The sequence below is a fragment of the Simochromis diagramma genome, unplaced genomic scaffold, assembly GCF_900408965.1.
Source record: "Simochromis diagramma unplaced genomic scaffold, fSimDia1.1 OVJJ01000113.1, whole genome shotgun sequence".
NCBI lineage: Eukaryota > Metazoa > Chordata > Actinopteri > Cichliformes > Cichlidae > Simochromis > Simochromis diagramma.
In genome coordinates this window covers 730,245-754,639 of record NW_024387142.1, presented here as the reverse complement: position 1 = coordinate 754,639, position 24,395 = coordinate 730,245, and the positions used below count along the sequence as shown (strand labels likewise).

Sequence of the window (24,395 nt, the reverse complement as noted above, 5' to 3'; positions counted from 1 at the left end):
TGTTCTCTGATTGGATTGTTACATTTGTGATTGACATGACATTGACCAATCAGCGTAAAGGAAGAAAAATAGGGTCAAAATTCGTACATGTAACTTGCGGGGGGTTTTTTGGGCTAAGTCCACACACAAATCTTTTTTACACATACAAATCTTTTTTACGCACGCACAAATCTTTTTTACGCACACACAATTTTTTTTTTACACATACAAATCTTTTTTACAAGTACAAAACTGATTTACAAGTACAAAATATTTATGACCACATTTTGAGCCCATACGCATCTCCCTTCTAGAAGTAATTTTGTGAGAGAATAAAGTGTGAAATGGTCGACTGAGCAGTGTTTTGTCTTCCATAGGATGAAGAATCAAAAGAACTCAGTGAAGTGTTGATATTTAACACTCTAAATTAAATCTAACAATAAAATCTTTGCATTTAACAGGAAACATTTTCAGTGGGAGCAGAAACAGTGTGTTAATATGTGGACATCCTGAATGCTGCTCTAAAAATGATCAGATTATATGTTCAATATTTGTTCTCTTCCAAACCCCTGCTGTCTATTGTCAGTTTGATTGTCTACTCAAATAAAAATAAAAGCCTTCTAACATCTGTTTGTTTTTATTCAGGCATACATGTGTAACAGGGTTTCTATGGTATGATTCCCCTTGCCACAAATGTCAGTGCAATGGGGGAAACAGCGCCTGTCACACTCATTTAAACAAAAGAAACTATACATCACAACCCAGCGATCACTTTAGCCTGACAAAGATAATAATGACAGAAAGAAATGCTTTGTTTTCTTAGTGCAGGGTTAGCTTTGACCTTTCCACAGCAAACAAACAGACATGAAATACCTGGAGGTTTTCATATAAACACTGAAACAGACGATCCTGTTGAGTCATCGTGCAGAGATCAGTGTGGAGGGTTATTATGGCAGCAGATCATCAGTGAAACACCACCTTCAGGTACTGAGACCTGCTGTGACTGTCTGATGGAAGCACTCTGTGTTTCTATGCAGGTGTGCTTTAATGCACTGGCAGTGTGCTTGGATCATCGTCATGCTGAAGCTGATGTTTCCAGATGTTCCTGCGTGCTGGCTCAGACTCTGACCTGCAGCTGAAACCATGACAAGCCTCCACCGTGCCTCATAGATGGATGCAGACTCTCAGTGTTGGACTACGCAAACTACACTTCACAAAACATCGTCATGAGTTCCCTCTGACTTTTGCTAATGTTGTTTGCAGCGCAGTCGGCCGCTGTTTCTTCCTTTTACTTACTTCCGAAAAGAAAGCCTCGTTTCTGCTGTTCAATACTGAACAAATTTAAACTTTTTGAAATTATTGCAAAACACTTATCTGTGTCTGTAATCCAACCTCTGTAACTTTGCTCTGCTTCACTTCAGCAGCATCAGGTAATGTTCAGATTTTGATTCACGGTTTTCTTTCGTTTTTGATTTACTGCAGAATATTTTTATAAAATCCAGGCCAGGAAAATCACCTTCATGTTTTTCTGTTTTATCCTCAGTTACTTTGACACAAAGGCATCTGCTGTGATGTTTGCACCTTTGATAAAGTCTGGCAAGTGTCAGCTTTATTTTATAGATATAAAAATGTGTAAATGTACTGATGCGTGATCAGAATCGTGGAGTCGATTCTAGAAATCAGTGATGAGCCCTAACAGTTACACAATCATATCAAAACTCTGTCCTGATAGTTTCCACTTTCTCTTTTGTATCAGACATACTGAGAAAATATTTGGGATAAATAACCATGAAGAACCTGTTTCACTAGAATCGTCCACTTGATGGCGCAGTAGAGCAAATGAATCATCACAATGCTTCAAACCATGAATTGACCAGTTGGATGGAAGCTTAGTTCATCACGAGGCTTCATCTCACCAACACTACTCATCAAGTCCCATTCAGTTATGTTCACAATGTCACCAAGGCAAGGACAGGTGGGAAAAACAAAAATACTCTCCAGAGTACAAAAATGGCTTCATGCAGACTTCTGGCTTGTTTTTTAAATATTTTTTTCACTTGTTTAGGCAGCAGCTGCAAGGACTGTGTGCATTTCTCAAAAAGAAGGAACAACCCGATTGGGTGTGGCTGGTCACAGGAGTCACGCTGCAGCGTGCACTTTCATAATAAGGGTCTGAACACATATTTGCCCATTTTACCTGAATTAACATGAAAACACAGTGAATTAGCAAGTTTTTTAACCTTTAACATGTTTTTAAACACAAATGAAAATACTATACCATGAATTACATCATTGCTGATGTTTTTGTTAATGAGTTTTTTTTAACCATTATGATCTATTTATTGATTATTTATCACCTGTAATATATTTCTTATGACTGCTTTTACTAACAGGCTTTTATTTATTGACAGCTATGTTTACCAGGGTTACATAGAGCTGCTCAAAGCTCATTCCTATCTGCAGAGCTCATAGTGCAGGAGGCCAGCTCGTCCACTAGAGGGCGCTGTTACACAGGCACACACTCACATTTACACATTCAAACATTTCACTGTAAAGTGTGAGCGACAGAGACTTTAAACTAGAACCTGAACATTAAAACATAAACACTGATAACACACTGCGGATATGACGTCACAGTGACACCTCACACCGAGCACATCTACTGCGGGTGTGGTGCCTGTTATCGGACCCGGAGTTAGCAACATCCCCCAAGAACCCAAAGAGGAGAGTCCTGGCCCCTAGCCCTGCCAGAGGAGCAGAAATGACGGATGATGATGGCAGCAGCAGCCGTTCTTCTCTGCGTGAGTAGCTTAATGTTGTTCGTGTGTAATTTACGTTGAATAGGCTAACCACATTATTACATTAATGCATGTAAGGTGAACTAGCGAACACCGTCGTAGTTACATGTGGCTGTCTTCTTGTTTGATGGCAGATACTCCCTTCACCTTGGCCAAAAAGGCTAAAATGAAATGAAATGAAAAGAAAAAGTGGAAAACAGCTAAACATGAGAGGTTTTTGGACAAAGTTTGTGTTTTTTTCATTGTTTAAGCACTGCTTCCAGCCAAGAGTGATACCATATATGCCCCATAGCTGCAGAAAAGGCTAACATTGTTATCTTTTTACAAAAAAAACAGCTGAACATGAGAGATTTTTGGACAAAGTTGTGTCCTCCATTCTTTAAGCACCAGTTCGAGCACCGTTTAAGCACCGGCACCGTTTCAAAAGTACCGGTTTGGTACTGGTATCAGATAAAACCTAAGTGATACCCATCCCTACTCTTTACACTCCACTCAGCACAGGGACATAGAGCAACCAGAACCGACTGTAAACCCAGGATAAAGAGTTTGAGTGAATGTGGTGTTGAAGGTGTGGAGGTGGATCAGAGTGTCAGAGGAGACTCTGTAGAAGGACAGAGTGCCAGCAGGACAATCCACATACACTGCTACTCTGTTAGAGACAGAGGAGGAGGAGGAGGAGGAGATTGATGTGTGTCTGTTATTGTGACAGACAGAACGAGGAGCACCATCAGAGCAGAACAGACTCCAGGACTGATCATTGAATCCAAACACACAGTCACTGCCTCCTTTCCTTTTGATTCTTCTGTAACTCACTGATATAAAAATGTTTCCTCTCCACTCAACCTCCCAGTAACAGCGACCAGTCAGACCAACTCTGCACAGCAGCTGCCAGTAAACATCAAATCTGTCTGGATGATCAGGATATGACTGAACCTCCTCCACATGTGTCACCTTCCTGTTGTTGTCAGACAGTTGGAGCTTTGTGTTCACTGTGTTTGTGTCGATTGTGAGTTGACAGGAATCTGATGGAGAGAACAAACACAATCCAGCTGCAGTTATTGATCCATCATCTGTTCATTGATTGACACTTTGATGATGACTCCTGACATGATGAAGATGGTTGAATGTGTGCTGCTTTGTTTTCATGAATCCCATTAAAAACACACTTACACTTCCTCAGACCTGGTCTCAACCATCGGACTCCAGCAGGCTCCACCCTGAAAGGAGGAGGGGGGTCAGAGCAGCACAGTCAGCATGCACACATGGACATTACATGGCTCTCATACACACACTGTTACACACTGAGCTCAAAGCTCAGCTCCACTGTTTTATTCAAAGAAATCTACATTTATCAGCACATTTAAAAACAGGTTGAGCCAAAGTGCTGCACAGAGTAGAGATAAAATGGGAACATACACAGTAATTACTATAAAGACTCGTCAGAACTTAAAGCTACAGAGTACAAATGTGTTTCCAACCGGGTTTTAAAAATGTCGAGTGTTGGTGACGACCTGATGTGAAGGGCGACTGTTGCAGAGTTTGGCTGCAGCGATCGATAAACCTCACCTCTGTTTTTACATCTAGTTCTGGTCCGAAGCTACTTATCTGCAGACCTGAGGGCTCGGACTTGGATTATTTTAGTTAAAGAGATATAAGATGGAGCCAATCCATTCAGATTCAACAGCAGAAAGCACCAAGCAGAACTCTTTGAGCTCATGTACGAGATCAAACTAGGATCTCGAGATCTGTGCTAGACAGACCCATCACCAGCTTTTTCCAGCTTTTTACACTGGGTACCAGTGTTTGAGAAAGAACTGTGATAGCGCCATTCCTTCACTTGACCTCAGTTGCTCTCGTCTGCTCCCTCGTAACACTGCTCTTTATTGAGGTTGCATGAATATGCATAAGTTCATTAACATATGACGTCTTACACAGGTATACATGTGAACACAGAGTACCAGTCTGTGCATAGTGTAGGTAGGTGTGTGTGTGTGTGTGTGTATGTGTGTTCCAGATGTGACCCTGTGACCCCAAAGCTGGTGCTAAGAGTCCAGCGGTCCCCCTAAGAAAGGGCTCTTATACTTAACCAGACACAGAGTAGGTGACCTCCTATACCATAAATCAGTAAGAGAAGGTACGACCTCTCTCATGACCCCAAGTTGTGTGTGTATGCCAGAGCACTCTGGAAGGCACACAGAGTCTTTACAGACTACTAAGGATCAAACCTCTATCATTATGCAATCAATTATAAAATTCTAAGCATATATGAGTAAATATTTCTAAGCATAAATGACAATCAATAATATAAACCTTACAGCTGGTTTTAATAACAGAATTTATTTGTTTCTCAAATGAGAAAGAGCTATCGAGAAACACTCCTAAATCTTTAGCAAACAGAGTCCTGAACTTTTCCAGTGGGCCAAGGTCAACATTATTCGATAATGCTAACTCTTTTCCCTTGCATTATAACAATGTGAGCAGCTAGTGCTAAATAGGCTGCTGTTATTAACTAATGCTAATTTAATGTGAATTAGCATTATGTGCTAATGCTAACACTCTTTCCCTTTACTTTATAACAATGTGTTATAATTTAAGGCAAATACGCATTAGAACCTAATGCTCATATTGTTTTCCTTTGCTTTATAACAATGTGAGCAGCTACTGCTAAATAGACTGCTGTTATTAGCTAATGCTAATTTAATGCGAGTTAGCATTATCCAATAATGCTAACACACATTTGCATGATAACGATGTGAGGAGTTAATGCTAAGTATGCTGCTATTAACGGCTCATTCTAATTAGGGGTGAATAATTATTACCAGCTAATGCTAATATCGTTTCCCCTTCTCTTTTAACAATGTGAGCAGCTATTGCTAGGTAGGCTGATGCTAGCAGCTAATGCTAATTTGATTTGAATTAGCATTATACTAGTGAGGAGTTAATGCTAAGTAGACTGCCATTAGTGGCAAATGCTAATTTTAGGTGAATAGGATTTGGCAACTAATGCTAATACCATATTTTCTTGCTTTATAACAATGTGACCAGCTAATGCTAAGTAGGTTGATGTTATTAGCTAATACTAATCTGCGATTTGAAGAGTTAATGCTAAATAGGACGCCAATAATGGCTAATTCTAATTTTTGGTGAATAAGCATTAGCAGCTAATGCTTATACCGTTTTCCTTTGCTTTCGCATTCGCAATGTCTTCTCGGGCGCTACTCCAGCGCTGATAATTGGCGACTTTCTTGTGTCAGTGATGTAAATTGTAAATTTAATACGACCGTTCAAACAACAGTCACTTTCTAAAACATCAGATATGTATCGGATTCCGTACCACGTACGAAAGTGACCCAGATCGGGTTTGAAAATATCGGATTTGTGCAGTTCACACTGTCATACCATGGTCAGATATGGGTCGCATAGGGTCAGAGAAGTCAGATTTTATGCACTTCCACCTGCAGTGTGAATGTAGCCTAATTCTCATTTTAGATGAAAAAGCATTAGCAGCTAATGCTCATACTGTTTTCCTTTGCTTTGTAAGAATGAGAGCAGCTAATGATATGAAGTTAACCGTTATTAACTAATGCTAATTTGATGTGAATTAGCATTGTCCGATAATGGTAAGTCTTTTCTCCTGCATTATAACGATGTCAGGAGTTAATGCTAAATAGGCTGCCATGAGTGACTCTTTCCCTTGCGTTATAACGATGTGAAGAGTTTATCCTAAGTAGGCTACCATTAGCAGCCAATGCTAATACTGTTTTCCCTTGCTTTCTATAACTTAAGCTTCCATTTCCAAATGTTAGCTGCTCCTGTCTGCCTCTTTGTGACACACACAGACTGAAATGATTCACAGTTTTGTTTCATCCTTCTGTCACTGTGGATATACAGCATGGGAAACATACACATGGCTGACACTTTATTAGGTACACAGTGGCACCTATCTCAGGTAAACCTGTGACCTAAATGTTCCTGCAAACAGACTCCTTGGAGACCCCCTACATAAACATCCATGTACTATTCAGCTAGACTAGTGTGTCTGTCCCTGAAAATATTCCTGCATGTGTGACTGTTCATGTCTCATCTGCAGGAAACAAACAGGACGTGAGTGAAGGACACAAGAAATGTTTCTAGCTCATCCTCCTCTATCAGAGGGCCAGAGGGGCCGATGGTGCGATATGGCAGCCTCGCTTCTCTCAGTCTGCCCCAGGGCAGCTGTGGCTACAACTGTAGCTTGCCTCCACCAGTGTGTGAATGTGTGAGTGAATGAATAGTGGAATTGTACAGCACTTTGAGGGCCCCGAAAAGCGCTATATAAATGCAATCCATTATTATTATTATCAGACATTCTCTCCATACCTGAGATATATATATAAATATCCACGTACTATCCAGCTAGACTAGTGTGTCTGTCCCTGAAAATATTCCTGCATGTGTGATTGTTCATGTCTCATCTGCAGGAAACAAACAGGAAGTGAGTGAAAGACACAGGAACACACAGGTTTATTTGAAGAGTTTCAGTCAGGTTTCAGAGCTCATCACAGCACAGAAACAGCTTTAGTGAAGGTTACAAATGATCTTCTTATGGCCTCTGACAGTGGACTCATCTCTGTGCTTGTCCTGCTAGACCTTAGTGCAGCATTCGATACTGTCGACCATAATATCCTATTAGAGCGATTAGAACATGCTGTAGGTATTACAGGTACTGCACTGCAGTGGTTTGTATCATATCTATCTAATAGACTCCAGTTTGTGCATGTAAATGGAGAGTCCTCTTCACACACTGAGGTTAATTATGGAGTTCCACAGGGTTCAGTGCTAGGACCAATTCTGTTTACATTATACATGCTTCCCTTAGGCAGTATCATTAGAAGACATAGCATACATTTTCACTGCTGTGCAGATGACACCCAGCTCTATCTGTCCATGAAGCCAGATAACACACACCAATGAGTTAAACTGCAGGAATGTCTTAAAGACATAAAGACCTGGATGGCCGCTAACTTTCTGCTTCTTAATTCAGATCAAACTGAGGTTATTGTACTCGGCCCTGAAAAGCCTAGAAATATGGTATCTAACCAGATTCTTACTCTGGATGGCATTACCTTGGCCTCCAGTAACACTGTGAGGAACCTTGGAGTCATTTTTGACCAGGACATGTCCTTCAACGCACATATTAAACAAATATATAAGACTGCGTTCTTCCATTTGCGCAACATCTCTAAAATTAGAAATATCCTGTCTCAGAGTGACGCTGAAAAACTAGTTCATGCATTTATTACTTCCAGGCTGGACTACTGTAATTCATTATTATCAGGATGTCCAAAAAACTCACTGAAAAGCCTTCAGCTAATCCAAAATGCTGCAGCAAGAGTCCTGACAGGGACTAGAAAGAGAGAGCAGATTTCTCCTGTTTTGGCTTCCCTTCATTTGCTTCCTCTTACATCCAGAATTGAATTCAAAATCCTGCTCCTCACATACAAGGTCTTAAATAATCAGGCCCCATCTTATCTTAATGACCTTGTAGTACCATATCACCCTATTAGAGCACTTCGCTCTCGCTCTGCAGGCCTACTTGTTGTTCCTAGAGTATTTAAAAGTAGAATGGGAGGGAGAGCCTTCAGTTTTCAGGCCCCTCTTCTGTGGAACCAGCTTCCAGTTTGGATTCAGGAGACAGACACTATCTCTACTTTTAAGATTAGGCTTAAAACTTTCCTTTTTGCTAAAGCATATAGTTAGGGCTGGACCAGGTGACCCTGAATCCTCCCTTAGTTATGCTGCAATAGACGTAGGCTGCCGGGGGATTCCCATGATGCATTGAGTTTTTCCTTTCCAGTCACCTTTCTCACTCACTATGTATTAATAGACCTCTCTGCATTGAATCATATCTGTTATTAATCTCTGGCTCTCTTCCACAGCATGTCTTTTATCCTGTCTTCCTTCTCTCACCCCAACCGGTCGCAGCAGATGGCCGCCCCTCCCTGAGCCTGGTTCTGCCGGAGGTTTCTTCCTGTTAAAAGGGAGTTTTTCCTTCCCACTGTTGCCAAAGTGCTTGCTCATAGGGGGTCATATGATTGTTGGGTTTTTTTCTCTGTATCTATGAAGCGCCTTGAGGCGACTTATGTTGTGATTTGGCGCTATATAAATAAAATTGAATTGAATTGAATTGAAATTGAAATGTTTCCAGCTCTTCCTCCTCTATCAGACATTCTTCATACCTGAGAGTGTCTAGTCTCCAGCCTGGATCCTTCAGTCCAGCCGACAGCAGCTTCATCCCCGAGGTCCCTGGATGATTGTAGCTCAGGTCCAGCTCTCTCAGATGGGAGGGGTTGGAGCTCAGAGCTGAGGCCAGAGAAGTACAGCCTTCCTCTGTGATCAGACAGCCTGACAGACTGCAGAAACACAAAACATCTGAAGCTGTTTAACAGAGTAAGGTAACAGCCTCCAACCCCAACCATCAGACAATCACCTGTGAGCAGCACTTGGTGATGGTGGGAAGGACACAAAGATTCTCCCAGTGAAAACAGGCTCCAGGAGGAGCATCTACCATGACTGGTTGCAGGGTGAGGGGAAAGAGAAGAGATGAGCTCAGAGAGACAAGAACAAAACACAAACTAAGGAGAGAGAAGACAAAAGTTAAGGACATGCAGTAGTGACATATAAAAGCATCAGGAGTGAAAAGAGGGGCGTGGAGAAGAAAGCAGAGCATCATGAGAAGTCCACCAACAGCCTGAGCCTATAGCAGCATAACTAAGGGATGGTTCAGGGTCACCTGATCCAGCTCTAACTATAAGCTTTATCAAAAAGGAAAGTTTAAAGCTGATCTTCAAAATAGAGAGGGTGTCTGTCACCTGAACTCAAACTGGGAGCTGCTTTCACACCAAGTCCAACATAGCCAGACTGAGTCGTTAGATTTGTCCAAAGCGAAGTCAGAAAGTCATTATTTGTGTCACATTTCAGTGGAAATGTAGAAAAACTATCCAAAAGTTATTTATAAATCTGATATTAAACAGTTTAAGTGGTGAAAAAAGCTGTAAAGAAAACAGAAAGAGTCACTAAAAGTAAATGGTAAATGGCCTGCATTTCTATAGCGCTTTACTCAGTCCCTAAGGATCCCAAAGCACTTTACACTACAAAAAGGCTCTTTAGAGGGTCACCAGTTTAAAACTCAGACATTTAAACTGGTGATTTTCCTTCTCTGCTCCATTTCCTCTCTAGACTTCCTGTTCCTACGAGGGATCTGATTGGCTGAACGTCCTTTTAGCCTTTTGATCATAAAGAACATCAAACAGTCAAATTCAACTCTTTAGATGGAAACATGACATTAATGCTACAGACAATCATGAACCTGCTGAATTCATGAACATCAAGAATGCAGCGAGTGGTAAATAAAGATTTGACCTCAGTGTTTCTGTCTATTTCTAACATATTCCTAACATGATAAGCTGCACTTTAGAGCTCTAAAACTGGAACTGACACATATTTAAACACTACATGTTACTCAGTACATTCAGTTCTGACACTCGCCCACAGTTCAACAAAGGAAACATGGAGATCACATCAGTTTGTCATCAAAGTCGAATTATTCCAGAGGGCAGTGTTGATACAACTAAAGATATTTGGAAGCAATGTTGAGTTTTCTTATCATCGGAGTACTTCAAGTCTGAAGTATCACTTAAATGCATTGCACGCTGTTGATGGCAGCAAACAAACCACCCAAACAAACAGAGGTGGGAGGCTTGGGCAGACTACGTAGATTCAGCTTGTGGGAGGAGTCTAGATAAACCAAAGAAAGACAAGCTAACAAACACCACAGTGAAGTGAGAAGCTACAAACTACAGGCCGATTAGTGTTGTTGAAGAAGTCGGTCTGAGGAACGTTCTTAGGATCAACAAATGACAGCATGTATGAGCCTCCCTCAAGATGCACCCTCACAAGAAGAATACCTGAGCTGTAGAAAAAGGAGAGACTACCATGCCACAGCGTTACAACGTGCACCAGCTGTTGGTCTCTCTGGAGACTACTGGGCGTGGCTGGGTAAACATGGTTACCTGGGAGTTACAGTACATGATAATAATGAAGAGTGGGAGCTGCATTCTATAGCAAACTATTTGTTATGAGGTAATCAGCTGATCTTAGTTTAACCAGAAACCCTTCACAATATTTGCAAATCCTTTATTTTGTCCAACTACCATCAGTTCATCTGTACTGATGGTAACTTAAAGTCACACTAATGCCGTTTAGTTTGTAGTGTGTATGTAGTAGAAGTGTACTACAGTACTCTGATCACTGATAGGATAGATTTATATAGATATACACCTTTGTGTTTAACATTACTGCATTATAGTACTGTGATCTTTGTCCTTATATGTGGTTATGTTAGCTATACTGACGTATGCATATAACTGGATATGTAACTTATCTATTCATCTTATTTGTCATGTATTTGTATTGTGTACTTCCTTTTTGTAAGAAACCACACATGTGATCACAGCCACAAGAATCAATCAGTGAAAACATAAAGTGCCTCAAACCGAACCTTAAGCTCCTTATTCCACACGCTGGGATCATTTGGCCTTCAGTAGTGTTCTGGCTGACACACCGGAGTGACCAGAGTGCCAAAGAGTGAATCGGACACGCCAATGTCATCCCTGATATCTCCACTACATTTAATTGTCCATCAGCTTGTGGCTGCAGTTAGCCAGTGTGCTAGTTAGCCGGTTCGCTAGTCAGCCGGTGTGCTAGTTAGCTGGGAGCTAACTCACTAGAACATTTGATGCTAAACTGTCTAAACTGTGTGAGGAGCTTTCATGGCTGCTCTGTGTTACTCTCTAGCCTTTATTTAACTCAGTCCTCTCAGTTTTTTCCTTCTTACAAACTAGAAAACCTTCTTTTTCAGCTTCTGCACACCTGAGCTGTGGCTAAGCTACCAGCATGTAGGCCCGGTGTGTCTCACTCAACAGTTACACTCGTCACCCAGACTAACACCACTCCACATGTTCACCACTAGGAGGCGCTAAAAGACCACATACAGTGAGATTATCACTAAATGTCTGCTGTGTCTGACAGTGACTTGAGTTTTTACTAACTGGCTACATGAGCAGGATTAGCTGCAGTTCCATCTTTGTAAAAGAGACTCAGCAGCAGATCAGAACCAAACAGAAACATTTCTACTTTTTCTGCAGCACCAGCTGAATGCATGGAGCCTAAACTCCAGTGACAATGAGACACATACAGTGTGACTGCTGTGACTTTACAGCTGGGCCTCATTCACTGACATTAGTAAGATATGACTGAATCTATATCACACTTAAAGCTTTCTGTAAATAAAAGAATCAGTGAAAACGAGGCACTTCAGTCGATTTTAAACACAAACTCTGAACATAACCTAATCCAGACCAGGTTATAGGTTCAGCATCAGTAACCATGGTGATGTAGCCATGTAAAAACAGAGCTAGACAGAGACAGACAAACATGTATGCTCACAAACACATCTCCAGTTAACCCAGCATGCATGTTGTTGGACTGTGGGAGGAAGCAGAGTATCTGAAGACAACCTACACAGGCCACACTATCACCCTTATTTACAGAATTATAATTTAATTGGATGATAAAGTAAAGAAAAAAATATTTTAATAATTTTAATAAAAACTGATCTGCTGCCTAATTTCTGAAGACATGTGATCAGGAGCAATGATCAAAGTTTCTGTTTTATCCGTATTAAAATGGAGAAAGTTGAAGTTTAACAATTGTTTGATTCCTGACAGACAATTATTTAACCAAGAACATTTATAAAACTGAGAATCTTTGAAAGAACAGTATGACTGAATGTCATCAGCGTAGAGATGATAAGAAATATTATTGTAACGCCTGATAATTTGGCCTAGAGCAGGGGTGGGGAACTCCAGGCCTCGAGGGCCGGTGTCCTGCAGGTTTTAGATCTCACCCTGGGTCAGCACACCTGAATCACATGATTAGTTCATTACCAGGCCTCTGGAGAACTTCAGGACATGTTGAGGAGGAATTTAACCATTTAAATCAGATGTGATAGATCAAGGAAACATCTAAAAACTGCTGGACACCGGCCCTCGAGGCCTGGAGTTGGACACCTGTGGCCTAGAGGACGTATATAAAGCAACAAGAGAATCGGACCTAAAACAGATCCTTGAGGTACCCCAGAAGGCAGAACACATGATTTATACAGACAGTCAAAGATCTCTCAGATAGATACGACTGAAACCATTTTAAAGCAACACCAGGTGTCCTGAACAAGTCCTTCAGCCTATTTATCATGATGCTGTGATCAACAGTATCAAAAGCAGAGGTGAGATCCAAGATCTTTGACACCAATGGTCATTTTGATATTGGCCTGTAACTGCTTGGAAGTGATGGGTCTAAATTTGGTTTCGTTAACATTGGTTCAACAACAGCTTGTTTAAAACTGAGCCAGTATAAAGACAAAATAGAGAAATATTAGACCTGATGGCAGCGACCTTATTTACAAAATAGTTCAAAGATTCATTACAATCAGATTTAGTATAGACTGGTACACGAGGAATATCAGGAGAGACAATTTTCATAATTGTATCAAACAAAACTTTGGGATTGTTCTTTTTTGAAGCTATTAGATTAGCAGAATATTCAGTTCCAGCTTTTTTTTTTATCATGTCGTTAAGTGAGAATATTGATTCCTTGAGATCTACTCAATGAACTTCAAGCTTGGAAGCCTTCCATAAATGTTCTAACTTGCCACAATATCTCATGAAATTTTGAGTATTTTCATTTATCCAGGGCTAGAAATTTGAAGAATGGACAACACTTTGCTTCAGAGGTGCCGCTGTATCTAAATAAAATGGACAAAGTGTTGTCTCCAGGAGTTTAGCTGATTTAGAGTGGCCAGGTACAGTGGGTGTGTTCAGGTTAAAGAACACTGAGGCAGATGTCCAAGTTCAGGTGATTTATTCGGTCTGTAGTGATGATACAGTCACCTGACCTAAACCCAGTGGAGATGGTTTGGGATCAGTGTTGGGCAAGTGACTTTGAAAAAGTAATTATAGTTACTAGTTACTTCTTAGTAACTACTAACTATACTATTAACTACTAAGTAGTTAGTAGTTAACTCTTAGTAGTTACTTAGAGTTAATAACTGACTTACAATATTCTAAAAGTAATTAAGTACTTGAAAAGTAACTATTGTGTTAGTTTAAAATAAATGTGTAACCCTCTGGGGTCCAGGGTATAATTAGCCATTTTTAACTACTTTTGATTTTCGCTCCACATTTCACCTTTAAAAACTATTTTCTTTGCCTCGTTTGGTATCATTCTTTTCAGCACAACCTCATGTGTCTAAATTTACAGTTATGCTTTCATTTTGACATACTTTATTAACACAAGTGATCTAAAATCAGACAAAAAACATACAATCCGAGTAGAAAAAGTTATATATTTTACTGTTACAACCACAAACATTAACTTGAAATCTAAAAATAAATGGTCAATTTTAAAATCGTATACACAAGGTTTGCAAACAACCAAGTTATTTTGTTATTTGTAGCAATTTACCTTTTACTTTGATTTTTTTTAAATAACCATTTAACTCTATTTACAGAACAATCAGCTGTTCTGCTTTAAAGAAGATGCCACACAAATTATTTGTACCTCTCCAAAAAAAAAAAAAAAAATTTTGTCCACAATAAAGGAGAACATCACAGCCTAACAACAGGAGGTGTATCACTCCTCCTGTTTTCTACCTGGAGACACCGTTTACACTGTAATCTGCCTTTGCTGGTTTTGTGGCAGTACCTGTAACAATTCCATTCAATTCAACTCTATTTATATAGTGCCAAATCACAACAGTCGCCTCAAGGCACTTACACTGTAAAATCTAATTAGTTCCCAGAACTCAAAAAAATTTTGGAAACGCGTTGCCTCAAAAAAATTGAGGAAAACTTAGCTAAAAATGACTAAATTAGGACAACTTATTTATTTTGAGTACTCTGTACAAGCTCATTTGTTCCCAGAACTCAAAAAAATTGGATCAAGTTTACGTAAGATGTAAGTTAGGGCAACTTGGGGCAACTCATTTTGAGTACACTGTACAGCCTTGTTAGTTCCCAGAACTCAAAAAAATTAGGGGAAACTCGTTGCCTCAAAAGAACTAAGTAAAGCTTACTTAAGATGACTGTTAGGACAACTTATACATTGTAAGTCTGAGTATTAAGAATAACTTGATATTTCTGAATGTACAATACTAATTGTTTACCTACTGACAAATATTTCAAGTTCAACTAAATGAAAAAAACAATTTGTAGTAACCTGAATATGATTAAAAATAATTAACAACACTTTTTGTAATGATGTTAAAATCAGCCCAACTTTTATTTTCAAACACAACAAAGTATAACAGCCAACATACTGGACACTGTTCTGCTGAACAACAAACAATTATATTGCCATCACTGTTATAATCTTACAATGAAACAAAGTCTCAGATGTAATCATTCTGAAAATAAGTTTAGGCCTACCACAAGTTTGTTTTGTACTTACATTACTTATATAATCAAAATAAAATATTTATTGTTCTGTCACAAGTGCAGTCTCTATTTTAAACAACACATTTGTTTTCCATTCCAACACAGGAGCTGGAATGTTGTAATATTTTAAGGATGGCTTGTTTCCAGTCCAGGCATTACTGCCTGAATGACTGTCATGGATCGAGGTGATCCAAATGCAGGTGCAGAAGAAAGTCTTTAACTTCCCTTAAGTGCAGTGGATGTGGGTTGGAGATGCAATGAGCTTGAACCCATCTTCACTGACCACACCATCTGTGACGGAGGACTCATCTCTCGCGTTGTCCTGCAAGAAAACAATCATATTTTTTGGAACATGAACTTAATTGCTTTCTTAAAAAAATTTTCTGCATTTGGTATAGAACAGACTCCAATTTAGACAATCTCAGGCTCCCTCCCCACCCTGACCATGTTTGCATAGCCCTGACCACCACCCAACACACAATAATGTCATGAAAACATCATTTTAAAAAGGGCTATGCAAACATGGCCAATAACTTTCGTTCTAATGATGTGCAAAATGATTTGGGCACAAAACAAATTTTGCAGACTTCACTATATACAGAGTAGACCCTCTAAACCCTCTAAACTAAGTTTGGGGGATGTGATCTTTCAAGAAATGCAGACCAAACTGTTGTTGTTTGTTTACTTACACAGTATGTCTTGTAGAATTAACTGGAGTCACCAGCAACAGCATAGTGCAGTCATATCTCAAGTCTAATAACAGAAGACAGGAAAAGATCAGTAAAGAAACAACTTCCCCAAACCAAAGCACAAATAAAACAATAAGTAAAACAGGCTGATCGAAAGTATGACTAAAGTTCAGCCTGATTAATATAAATGTCACTGACAGTTGCTAATATATTGGAAAACCAAAATACTTACTGATGTCTTTCTGTCCAACAACAGGAGTGCTGGTCCCAAGCCTCAAAGACAGTAAGAAGCAAGCAGAGGGAGAAAAAACACAACATTTTTTAAAAACTGATTTGATCCTTAATGGCTGTGCAATCATTGTAACATAGAGTTTGCTTATGTTGTTAAATAAAGGCTAGATTTGACATTAATATATGCCACAGATGTTCAAAAGCTGCCACAAAGCATGAAAAAAATGGACGTCTCTGAAAACGTGGGAGCATTTTTGCAAATAGGTGATGTCTTGATAAATCGAGCAGATATTTGAACTTTACACAGCTACATTCTCCCCTGAAAATATCTTAAAAGTTTATTTTGTGACCCAGAAAAAGTAATACGTTTTTTAGCCGTGCTCCTCCGCCGCGCTTACAAGTACGCACAGGCTCCGACAACCGCGGCCGACATATGCGATCCTCCTTTTCCCCAGACTACCCTTTCTGGGTCACAAAATAACCTTTTAAGATATTTTCAGGCGAGAATGTAGCTGTGTAATGCTCAAATATCTACTTAATTTATCAAAATATCACATATTTGAAAAAGTACTTCCACGTTTTCAGAGAGCTCTGTTATCCACCAGCGCGATAGCTGACCGGGAGGTCAAGGCTTGATAGAGTCCGCAAGCACAGCTAACTCCTGGCGTATTCTTTTCAACCCCCCTGCGGTCTTTTGCTACTCAGATTAAGCATGGTATATATATAGTTAGTTAGTTAGTTAGTTATGCTATGGATTGAAAATACCCCCCACACCCCACCCCTAACGGCTGCACCTCCCGAAGAATTTTGTCTGGGCTCTTATCTCACTTTTTTTATTTCAAACAATCAACAGAAAATTTCACCGACATAATTTTATGTAAGGTTTTTAAGGCTGTGGTGTTAATTTTTAAGTAACATGAGCCCAGCGGCAGCAGCAACGCTAGGCTAACACAAACTAGCTAGCAAGATTATAAACCTGGTGCTAAACTAAGAGAAGCCACAAAATCAGTTTGAATAAGAGTAAACATTTACTCACCAAGTCAGTGTATCAGGTAAAGAGCCACAGCAATGACAACAATAATATCTTGAGCTGAAGCTTCTCCAGGTTTGCTCAACATATTCCACAACAAATGCGCCATGAACATGCAGACTGATCCGAGAGGGAGGAGGACGGTAGTGATGTGGCATTTTCAAAACACATCTTTCATCCTTCCGCACTGAGAAGCAAAATGTCCAGCTTACTTAGTTTTTCTAAGTTAAGACAACTCAAATAAATGGAGTTTATCAGTGGTTTTTCATAAAAAGTACTGGTAACTTATTTAAATTGAGTTCTAATAACAAATTCAAAAAAAAATTGAGTTCAGCCTATTTAATATTTTAAATTGAACACAATATTACATTTTACAGTGTAACATTCAGAAGTTGCCTCATTGTTCTGACACACAACATAAAACTATCCACTACACTAAACACTAACTTTTTTCTTCCTTTTGTTCTTTTTTCCCCCCTACACACTAACTACACAACACAACATACTATCCACACACTCCAAATACGGTAAACGTCACAAATCTCTCACATCTCAAAACTCTCTCTCTCTTGCCATCACTCCTAAAACTTCCCCCTCTTCCTAAAAAACCAAATGTAATGTTGCTATATAATTTTTTTTGATTGGTCGACACGGTGCATTTTTCCACCAACAGGAAAGGGATGATTTTGGGTTTTTTTTGCTCATAAGCAGAGAGTGCTTGCTAGCGCTGTCCTTAGAAAGTAAAAGTGACAAAACTACTGAGGAAAAAACAGCGCGTATATATTGTTTATCATGACTCTTGTTTACGTGGCCTATCAACACAATTTAAAACTGGTATATATCACCTTGTTGCTTTGTCATCTTGAAGTGGTCATGTGATTGGCTTACCACGACTACTTTATTCTTCCTCAGTCAAACAGCAGCACTCATGCGCTTGTTTTGCCCCCTTAGCTCCAGGTGTTGTGCCAAAAAGTGACCGTCTGCCAGAAAGTGATAGCCGTCCGCAGGAGCGCGCACAGCTGCTTAAAGCCATAGCGCCCATATTACTTACAGCTACTTCTGTGCAACTGATATAAGATGTGGTAAGCTGAACACATCTTCAACCATCTGTTTGTTGAAAAATAGTAATGCGACCGCACCGAATCCAATTCAGGATTTTGATTTCCATCACACTTCCACTGGATGCCCAGCTGCTCTCCTGTTGTGTGATTATCATCAACACAGAACTGGAGGATAAGACCGTGGTTCAGGGGGTTGGGAAGCTCATCTTGTAGCCAGAAGGTTGCCGGTACGATCCCCAGCTCTGTCTGTCTTGGTCGTTGTGTCCTTGGGCAAGACACTTCACCTACCGCCTACTGCTGTTGGCCAGTGGGGCCGATGGTGCGATATGGCAGCCTCGCTTCTGACAGTCTGTCCCAGGGCAGCTGTGGCTACAACTGTAGCTTGCCTCCACCAGTGTGTGAATGTGAGAGTAAATGAATAGAGGAATTGAAAAGGGTCTTTGAGGGTCTCTAAAAGTGCTATATAAATGCATAGGGCTGACTGTGCTCATCCTTCCTCCAACCTCTCCCTACCAAAAATAACAACTAAATCAGTATTAGCTCAATAACATTTCCTGCAGTTAAAGTGCAATTCAATGGTGGACATTCACTTTTAAACCTTGTGTAAAACTATAAAACCTAAAAGTCTGAGTATTATTCTTTGTGCAAACAGCTCTTGCAGGTTACCCTGGACTTAATAATTAAGATAATAATAATAATAATAATAATAATAATAATAATAATAACCTTTCCTTTAAGCAGCTGTTCAGGCTACTAAATTCATCCCAGAAATAACAAGTGACACCATTAATAGTGTAGCTACCTTTAACAGATGAAACTGATTTGACCTATAAGGCTACTGCGGTTACTTCTTATCAGGGTTAGTAGGGAAGACATCTGGATGAGATAGTTAGTAGTAGGTAGTTAATACCGGGCGAGTCCCCTCCCCCACATCGGCACCAGAACCCTGTATTATCTACTGTGTAAGACTGCCTGTTTTATCAAACTATGGCTATTACTACTGTGATCATTTGCAGCCCAGTGTGCCGCTCTCTCTGCTGGGATGAACCACTGGAGCTCACCTGGTCATCCCTTTCTTTCTCTCAAGAAGAAGTGAAATAATTATATTTATTATGTTACGAGTCTAATATTCTTTAAATCAAACTGTAATGAATAAATGAAGCAAGAAAATATGGTGGCTCCCAGTGTTGTAGAAAAAAGATAAACATCTCATTTTGAGAAGTACTGTAAGTACTGTGAATAAAAAAACAGCGAACCAATCAGTAGTCGCCAATATCCTCCTAATTTTATTCCTAAAGAAATCATATATATATTTTATGGGTCCAAAGGAGCCTAAATATTTAAATTAGGCAGTACAATTGAAGTATTTTTTTAAATACACAAAGACATGACTATAACAACTTTTAAAAGTAATTCAGAGTCCAATTATCCACTCATATGTAAATAAAAGTTCATTTGACAGCTGTATAAAGGTTACCTGTTTATACAATAATATAATTCACATTTCAAATGATCATCTGTGGAAAAGTTTGAATCCTGACCTGAGAGTTTCCACTGCACACTGTGAACTCTTTAGCCCAGCAAACAGAAGCTTCAGTCCTGAATCCTGCAGGTCAGAGTTACTCAGGTCCAGCTCTCTCAGACTGGAAGACTGGAAGCTGAGGACTGAGGACAGAGCTTCACAGCTTCTCTCTGACAGGTTACAGCCACTCAGTCTGAAAAATAAAAGACAATCTATAAAACAAATACTCATCTAGAGTTTGTTAATACATTTCACAACATTAAATCTTGACTTTCTATTTTTAAAGGAAAATTAACATACTAAGATACAACATCATATGGATGTACTTTAATTGATAATTCTAAAAACAAAATGTTTTTTGATCTGACCTCAGAGTATTCAGTTTACAGTTTAAACTTTGTAGTCCGGCAGACAGAAGCTTCACTCCTGAACCCTGTAGCTTTCTGATACTCAGGTCCAACTCTGTCAGACTAGAGGTCTGTGAGCTGAGAACTGAGGACAGAGCTTCACAGTTTTCCTCTGAGAGTTCAGAGATGTTAAGTCTGAAGATAAAAACACGAATAAAGATTGTTGTTAAAGTGTAATCAGGGTGCAGTAAAACTTCACTTTAACTTGGAAATGAATAAAAATGCTATGAAACAAGGATAACTGGATAAAGTTTACCTTTAGTGGTTAAATTGTTGATTACTTTTGTTAGTTGATATGAATAAAAACAAACATAGAAACAAACAGAACTAAACAGAATACAAATTGATCTGACCTCAGAATATTCAGTTTGGCATGTGGACTCTCCACTGCAGCAGACAGAAGCTTTACTGCTGAAGTCTTCAGGCTGTTGGTACTCAGGTCCAGCTCTCTCAGACTACAGGACTGGGAGCTGATGACTGACAACAGATTTTCACAGCCTTCCTCTGAGACGTTACAGCTGCTCAGTCTGAGAGAGAAAGGGAAAAACAAAAACAAACAAATAATATATGTGATCAAATGAAATTTGTTTATATGTTGAACCTTTTTTTTAATTTTATTTTGAACCTATGAGACTATGTGTGCTACCAATCCAGTGCACATGATTGGTACCTTGATGGTACCTTGCTCAGGGGAACCACAGGGTAGCTGTTTGGTGGATTCGACCCCCGACCTTACGATCATGGGGCGACCACTCTACCCACTGAGCTAATAATTCTGTGTACACTATCATACACATATTAACTAAAACAATTATTTTAGAAAATTTTAATAATTCAGTAATTATTATGCTCATTACCTGTGTACTGTGAGGAACACTGGATTTTAAACACTAGCTGTATAAAACTCATCCTATTAAAGGTGTGTATAGATGAGCTGAAATGCAGACTTCATGGAGAATGTTTGCTTTCAGGAAATATCTAAGGCAAAGCAGAGATCCATCCAGTCTCTTCCACTAAGCCCACAAAGGGACAGACAACCACTCTCACTCACACCTGCATGAAGTTTAGATCACCAGGTAACCTAACCGCATGTCTTTGAACAGTGGGAGGAAACTGTAGAGGACCCAGAGAGAACCCACTGTAATTCTGTTGGAACACTGGTTATGACAACCTTACAGTTAGATATTAATACTGTCAAGAAATAGGACCTGAGTGGCAATTCCAATGATGAAGCCCGGGTTTTTCCCTTCATACTGGATGAAAAAAAAAAAGGACAGCCACAGCAAAAATTTATAATAAAAAAGGAGAGTGTGCACTGAAACAGAGATAAAAAACAAACTCCTTGAGTTGGAGACAAGTGAACAAGCTGAGGATAATAAATCTGTCAGAGGGGCTGAAGGATCAGAGCTCGTGTTCTTATTGGCTGGGTCTGGATTGTACTTTGATGAAAATTACAGATAAAAATGTGTGGAGTGAAACATTAAAACTACCATATATTTAATGAGTGACTGATGATCATTTAATTCACTATTGTTATGTTTTTAACTGTTCTTTGAACTCAGCATTTCTGATTTATTTCCCATGGTTTTAAGATTTTTAGCAATTATAAGATTTTAAGCGATGAGTTAAGCGATGAGTTCATATTTACTTACAGAGCTTTGTTGGAGGCTTTGACCACTGGCAGCATTCTCAGAAGAGCCTCCTCTGAAGTAGAGTATTTCTTAAAGTCAAACTCATCAAGATCTTCTTCTGATGACAGTAACATGAAGGTCAGAGCTGAGCACTGAGCAGGAGACAGTTTACCTGTGGAGAGACTTCCTGAAGTCCTGTATTGTTGGATCTCCTCCACTAGAGAACGATCATTCAGTTCAATGAGACAGTGGAACAGATTGATGCTTTTCTCTGCAGACAGACTCTCACTGAGCTTCTCCTTGATGTACTTGACTGTTTCCTGATTGGTCTCTGAGCTACCTCCTGTCTCTGTCAGCAGACCTCGTAGGAAAGTCTGATTGGTCTGCAGTGAAAGACCCAGGAAGAAGCGAAGGAACAAGTCCAGGTGTCCAGTTGGACTCTGTAAGGCTTTGTTCACAGCAGTCTGGAAAAAGTGTTTCTCTGCAGATACTTCTTTCTTTGATTGTTGCTTTCTAAATAACACGGATAATTTGGAGCGTTGTTCTTCCAGCAGATTTTTTCCAGAGTTGATGAAGGTCAGATGGACATGAAGAGCAGCCAGAAACTCCTGAACACTGAGATGAACAAAGCAGAACACCTTGTCCTGGTACAGTCCTCTCTCCTCTTTAAAGACCTGCGTGAACACTCCAGAGTACACTGAGGCTACTCTGATATCGATGCCACACTCTGTCAGGTCTGGTTCATAGAAGATCAGGTTTCCTTTCTGCAGCTGATCAAAAGCCAGTTTTCCCAGTGACTCAATCATCTTCCTGCTCTCTGGACTCCAGTGTGGATCTGTCTCAGCTCCTCCATCATACTTGACCTTCTTCACTTTGGCCTGAACCACCAGGAAGTGGATGTACATCTCAGTCAGGGTCTTGGGCAGCTCTCCTCCCTCTCTGGTTTCCAGCTCATCCTCCAGAACTGTAGCAGTGATCCAGCAGAAGACTGGAATGTGGCACATGATGTGGAGGCTCCGTGATGTCTTGATGTGGGAGATGATCCTGCTGGCCTGCTCCTCATCTCTGAATCTCTTCCTGAAGTACTCCTCCTTCTGTGGGTCAGTGAACCCTCTGACCTCTGTCACCATGCCAACACAGTCAGGAGGGATCTGATTGGCTGCTGCAGGTCGTGTGGTTATCCAGAGGCAAGCAGAGGGAAGCAGTTTTCCCCTGATGAGGTTTATCAGCAGCACATCCACTGAGGTGGACTTTCTAGGGTCAGTTAGGATTGTAGTTTTGTGGAAGTCCAGAGGAAGTCGACACTCATCCAGACCATCAAAGATGAACACAACCTGGAAGTCTTCAAAGCTGCAGATTCCTGCTTCTTTGGTTTCAGTAAAGAAGTGATGAACAAGTTCCACCAAGCTGAACTTTTCCTCTTTCAGCACATTCAGCTCTCTGAAAGTGAATGGAAAGATGAACTGGATGTCCTGGTTGACTTTGTCTTCAGCCCAGTCCAGGGTGTATTTCTGTGTTAAGACTGTTTTCCCAATGCCAGCCACTCCCTTTGTCAGCACTGTTCTGATTGGTTCAACTCTTCCAGGTGAGGCTTTAAAGATGTCTTCTTGTCTTATTGTTGTTTCTGGTCTGTCTGGTTTCCTGGATGCTGTTTCAATCTGTCTGACCTCATGTTCGTCATTGACGTCTGCAGTCCCTCCCTCTGTGATGTAGAGCTCTGTGTAGATCTGATTCAGAAGGGTTGGGTTTCCTGCTTTAGCAATCCCCTCAAACACACACTGGAACTTTTTCTTCAGAGCTGATTTAAGTTTATGCCGACAACGTCCAGTGGGAGTTCCTATAGAAATAAAGAAAAAAAAATTTAAGTATTTATCAAAGGTACATGACCATTTCTTTCCTGCCCAAAATAAGTGCTTGTGAAGAATCAGGTCAAGATCTTCCAACATTATTAAATGTTTAGTTTTTCCATTAGCTGATATTTTTATAGATATCCTCTTACTGCTCAGTAGATGATCAGCCTGCTTATTCAGCTTCATTCTCTTCAGGATGGTTGCTGTGATCTTCACAAATGACTCCTTGCTATTATTATTATAGTTGAACTTTTTCATTCGTTTTGAATCGTGTTTAGGCTCACACTTTTGATATGACTCTAGAAAAACAAACAAAAACATAATAACAGATCTATCACAGCGTTATTATGCTGTTGCATGGTGTGTTTTTTTGTGTGTCTGTTTTTCGTGTGTAACTGAAGCCTTTTTTGTATTTCTTAATAATTCACCATCACATCATGTCAGATGTTTATCTAAGTTACTTCGTGAGAAATTTTAACTAACTTCATGGGAGTTAACGTAATTTTTTTCGGTATATTTAAACAGTTTGTAGACATCAAAGCCCTGTTTCTTTTTTATTTTAGCAAAACATCATCTGAGGTAAGAATGATGCAACTAATTAGCAAAAAGAAAATAAAGAAAGAAAACATGTTTGACATAAATTACATTTATTATAATTACAAAG

The 24,395-nt window shown here is 39.8% G+C and overlaps 1 protein-coding gene across 1 annotated transcript; it reads right to left on the bottom strand.

Moving 5' to 3' along the window:
* Positions 1–4,000: 4,000 nt before the first annotated feature.
* Positions 4,001–22,542, bottom strand: LOC120743521 (ribonuclease inhibitor-like). The gene is made up of 6 exons (XM_040047162.1): positions 21,903–22,542; positions 20,604–20,777; positions 20,212–20,385; positions 19,863–20,036; positions 8,957–9,169; positions 4,001–6,903 (listed from the first exon to the last, which is right to left on the bottom strand). Exons 1-6 carry the CDS (start codon positions 22,013–22,015, stop codon positions 6,858–6,860), a joined length of 894 nt encoding a protein of 297 aa, XP_039903096.1. The 5' UTR covers positions 22,016–22,542; the 3' UTR covers positions 4,001–6,857.
* Positions 22,543–24,395: the final 1,853 nt, after the last annotated feature.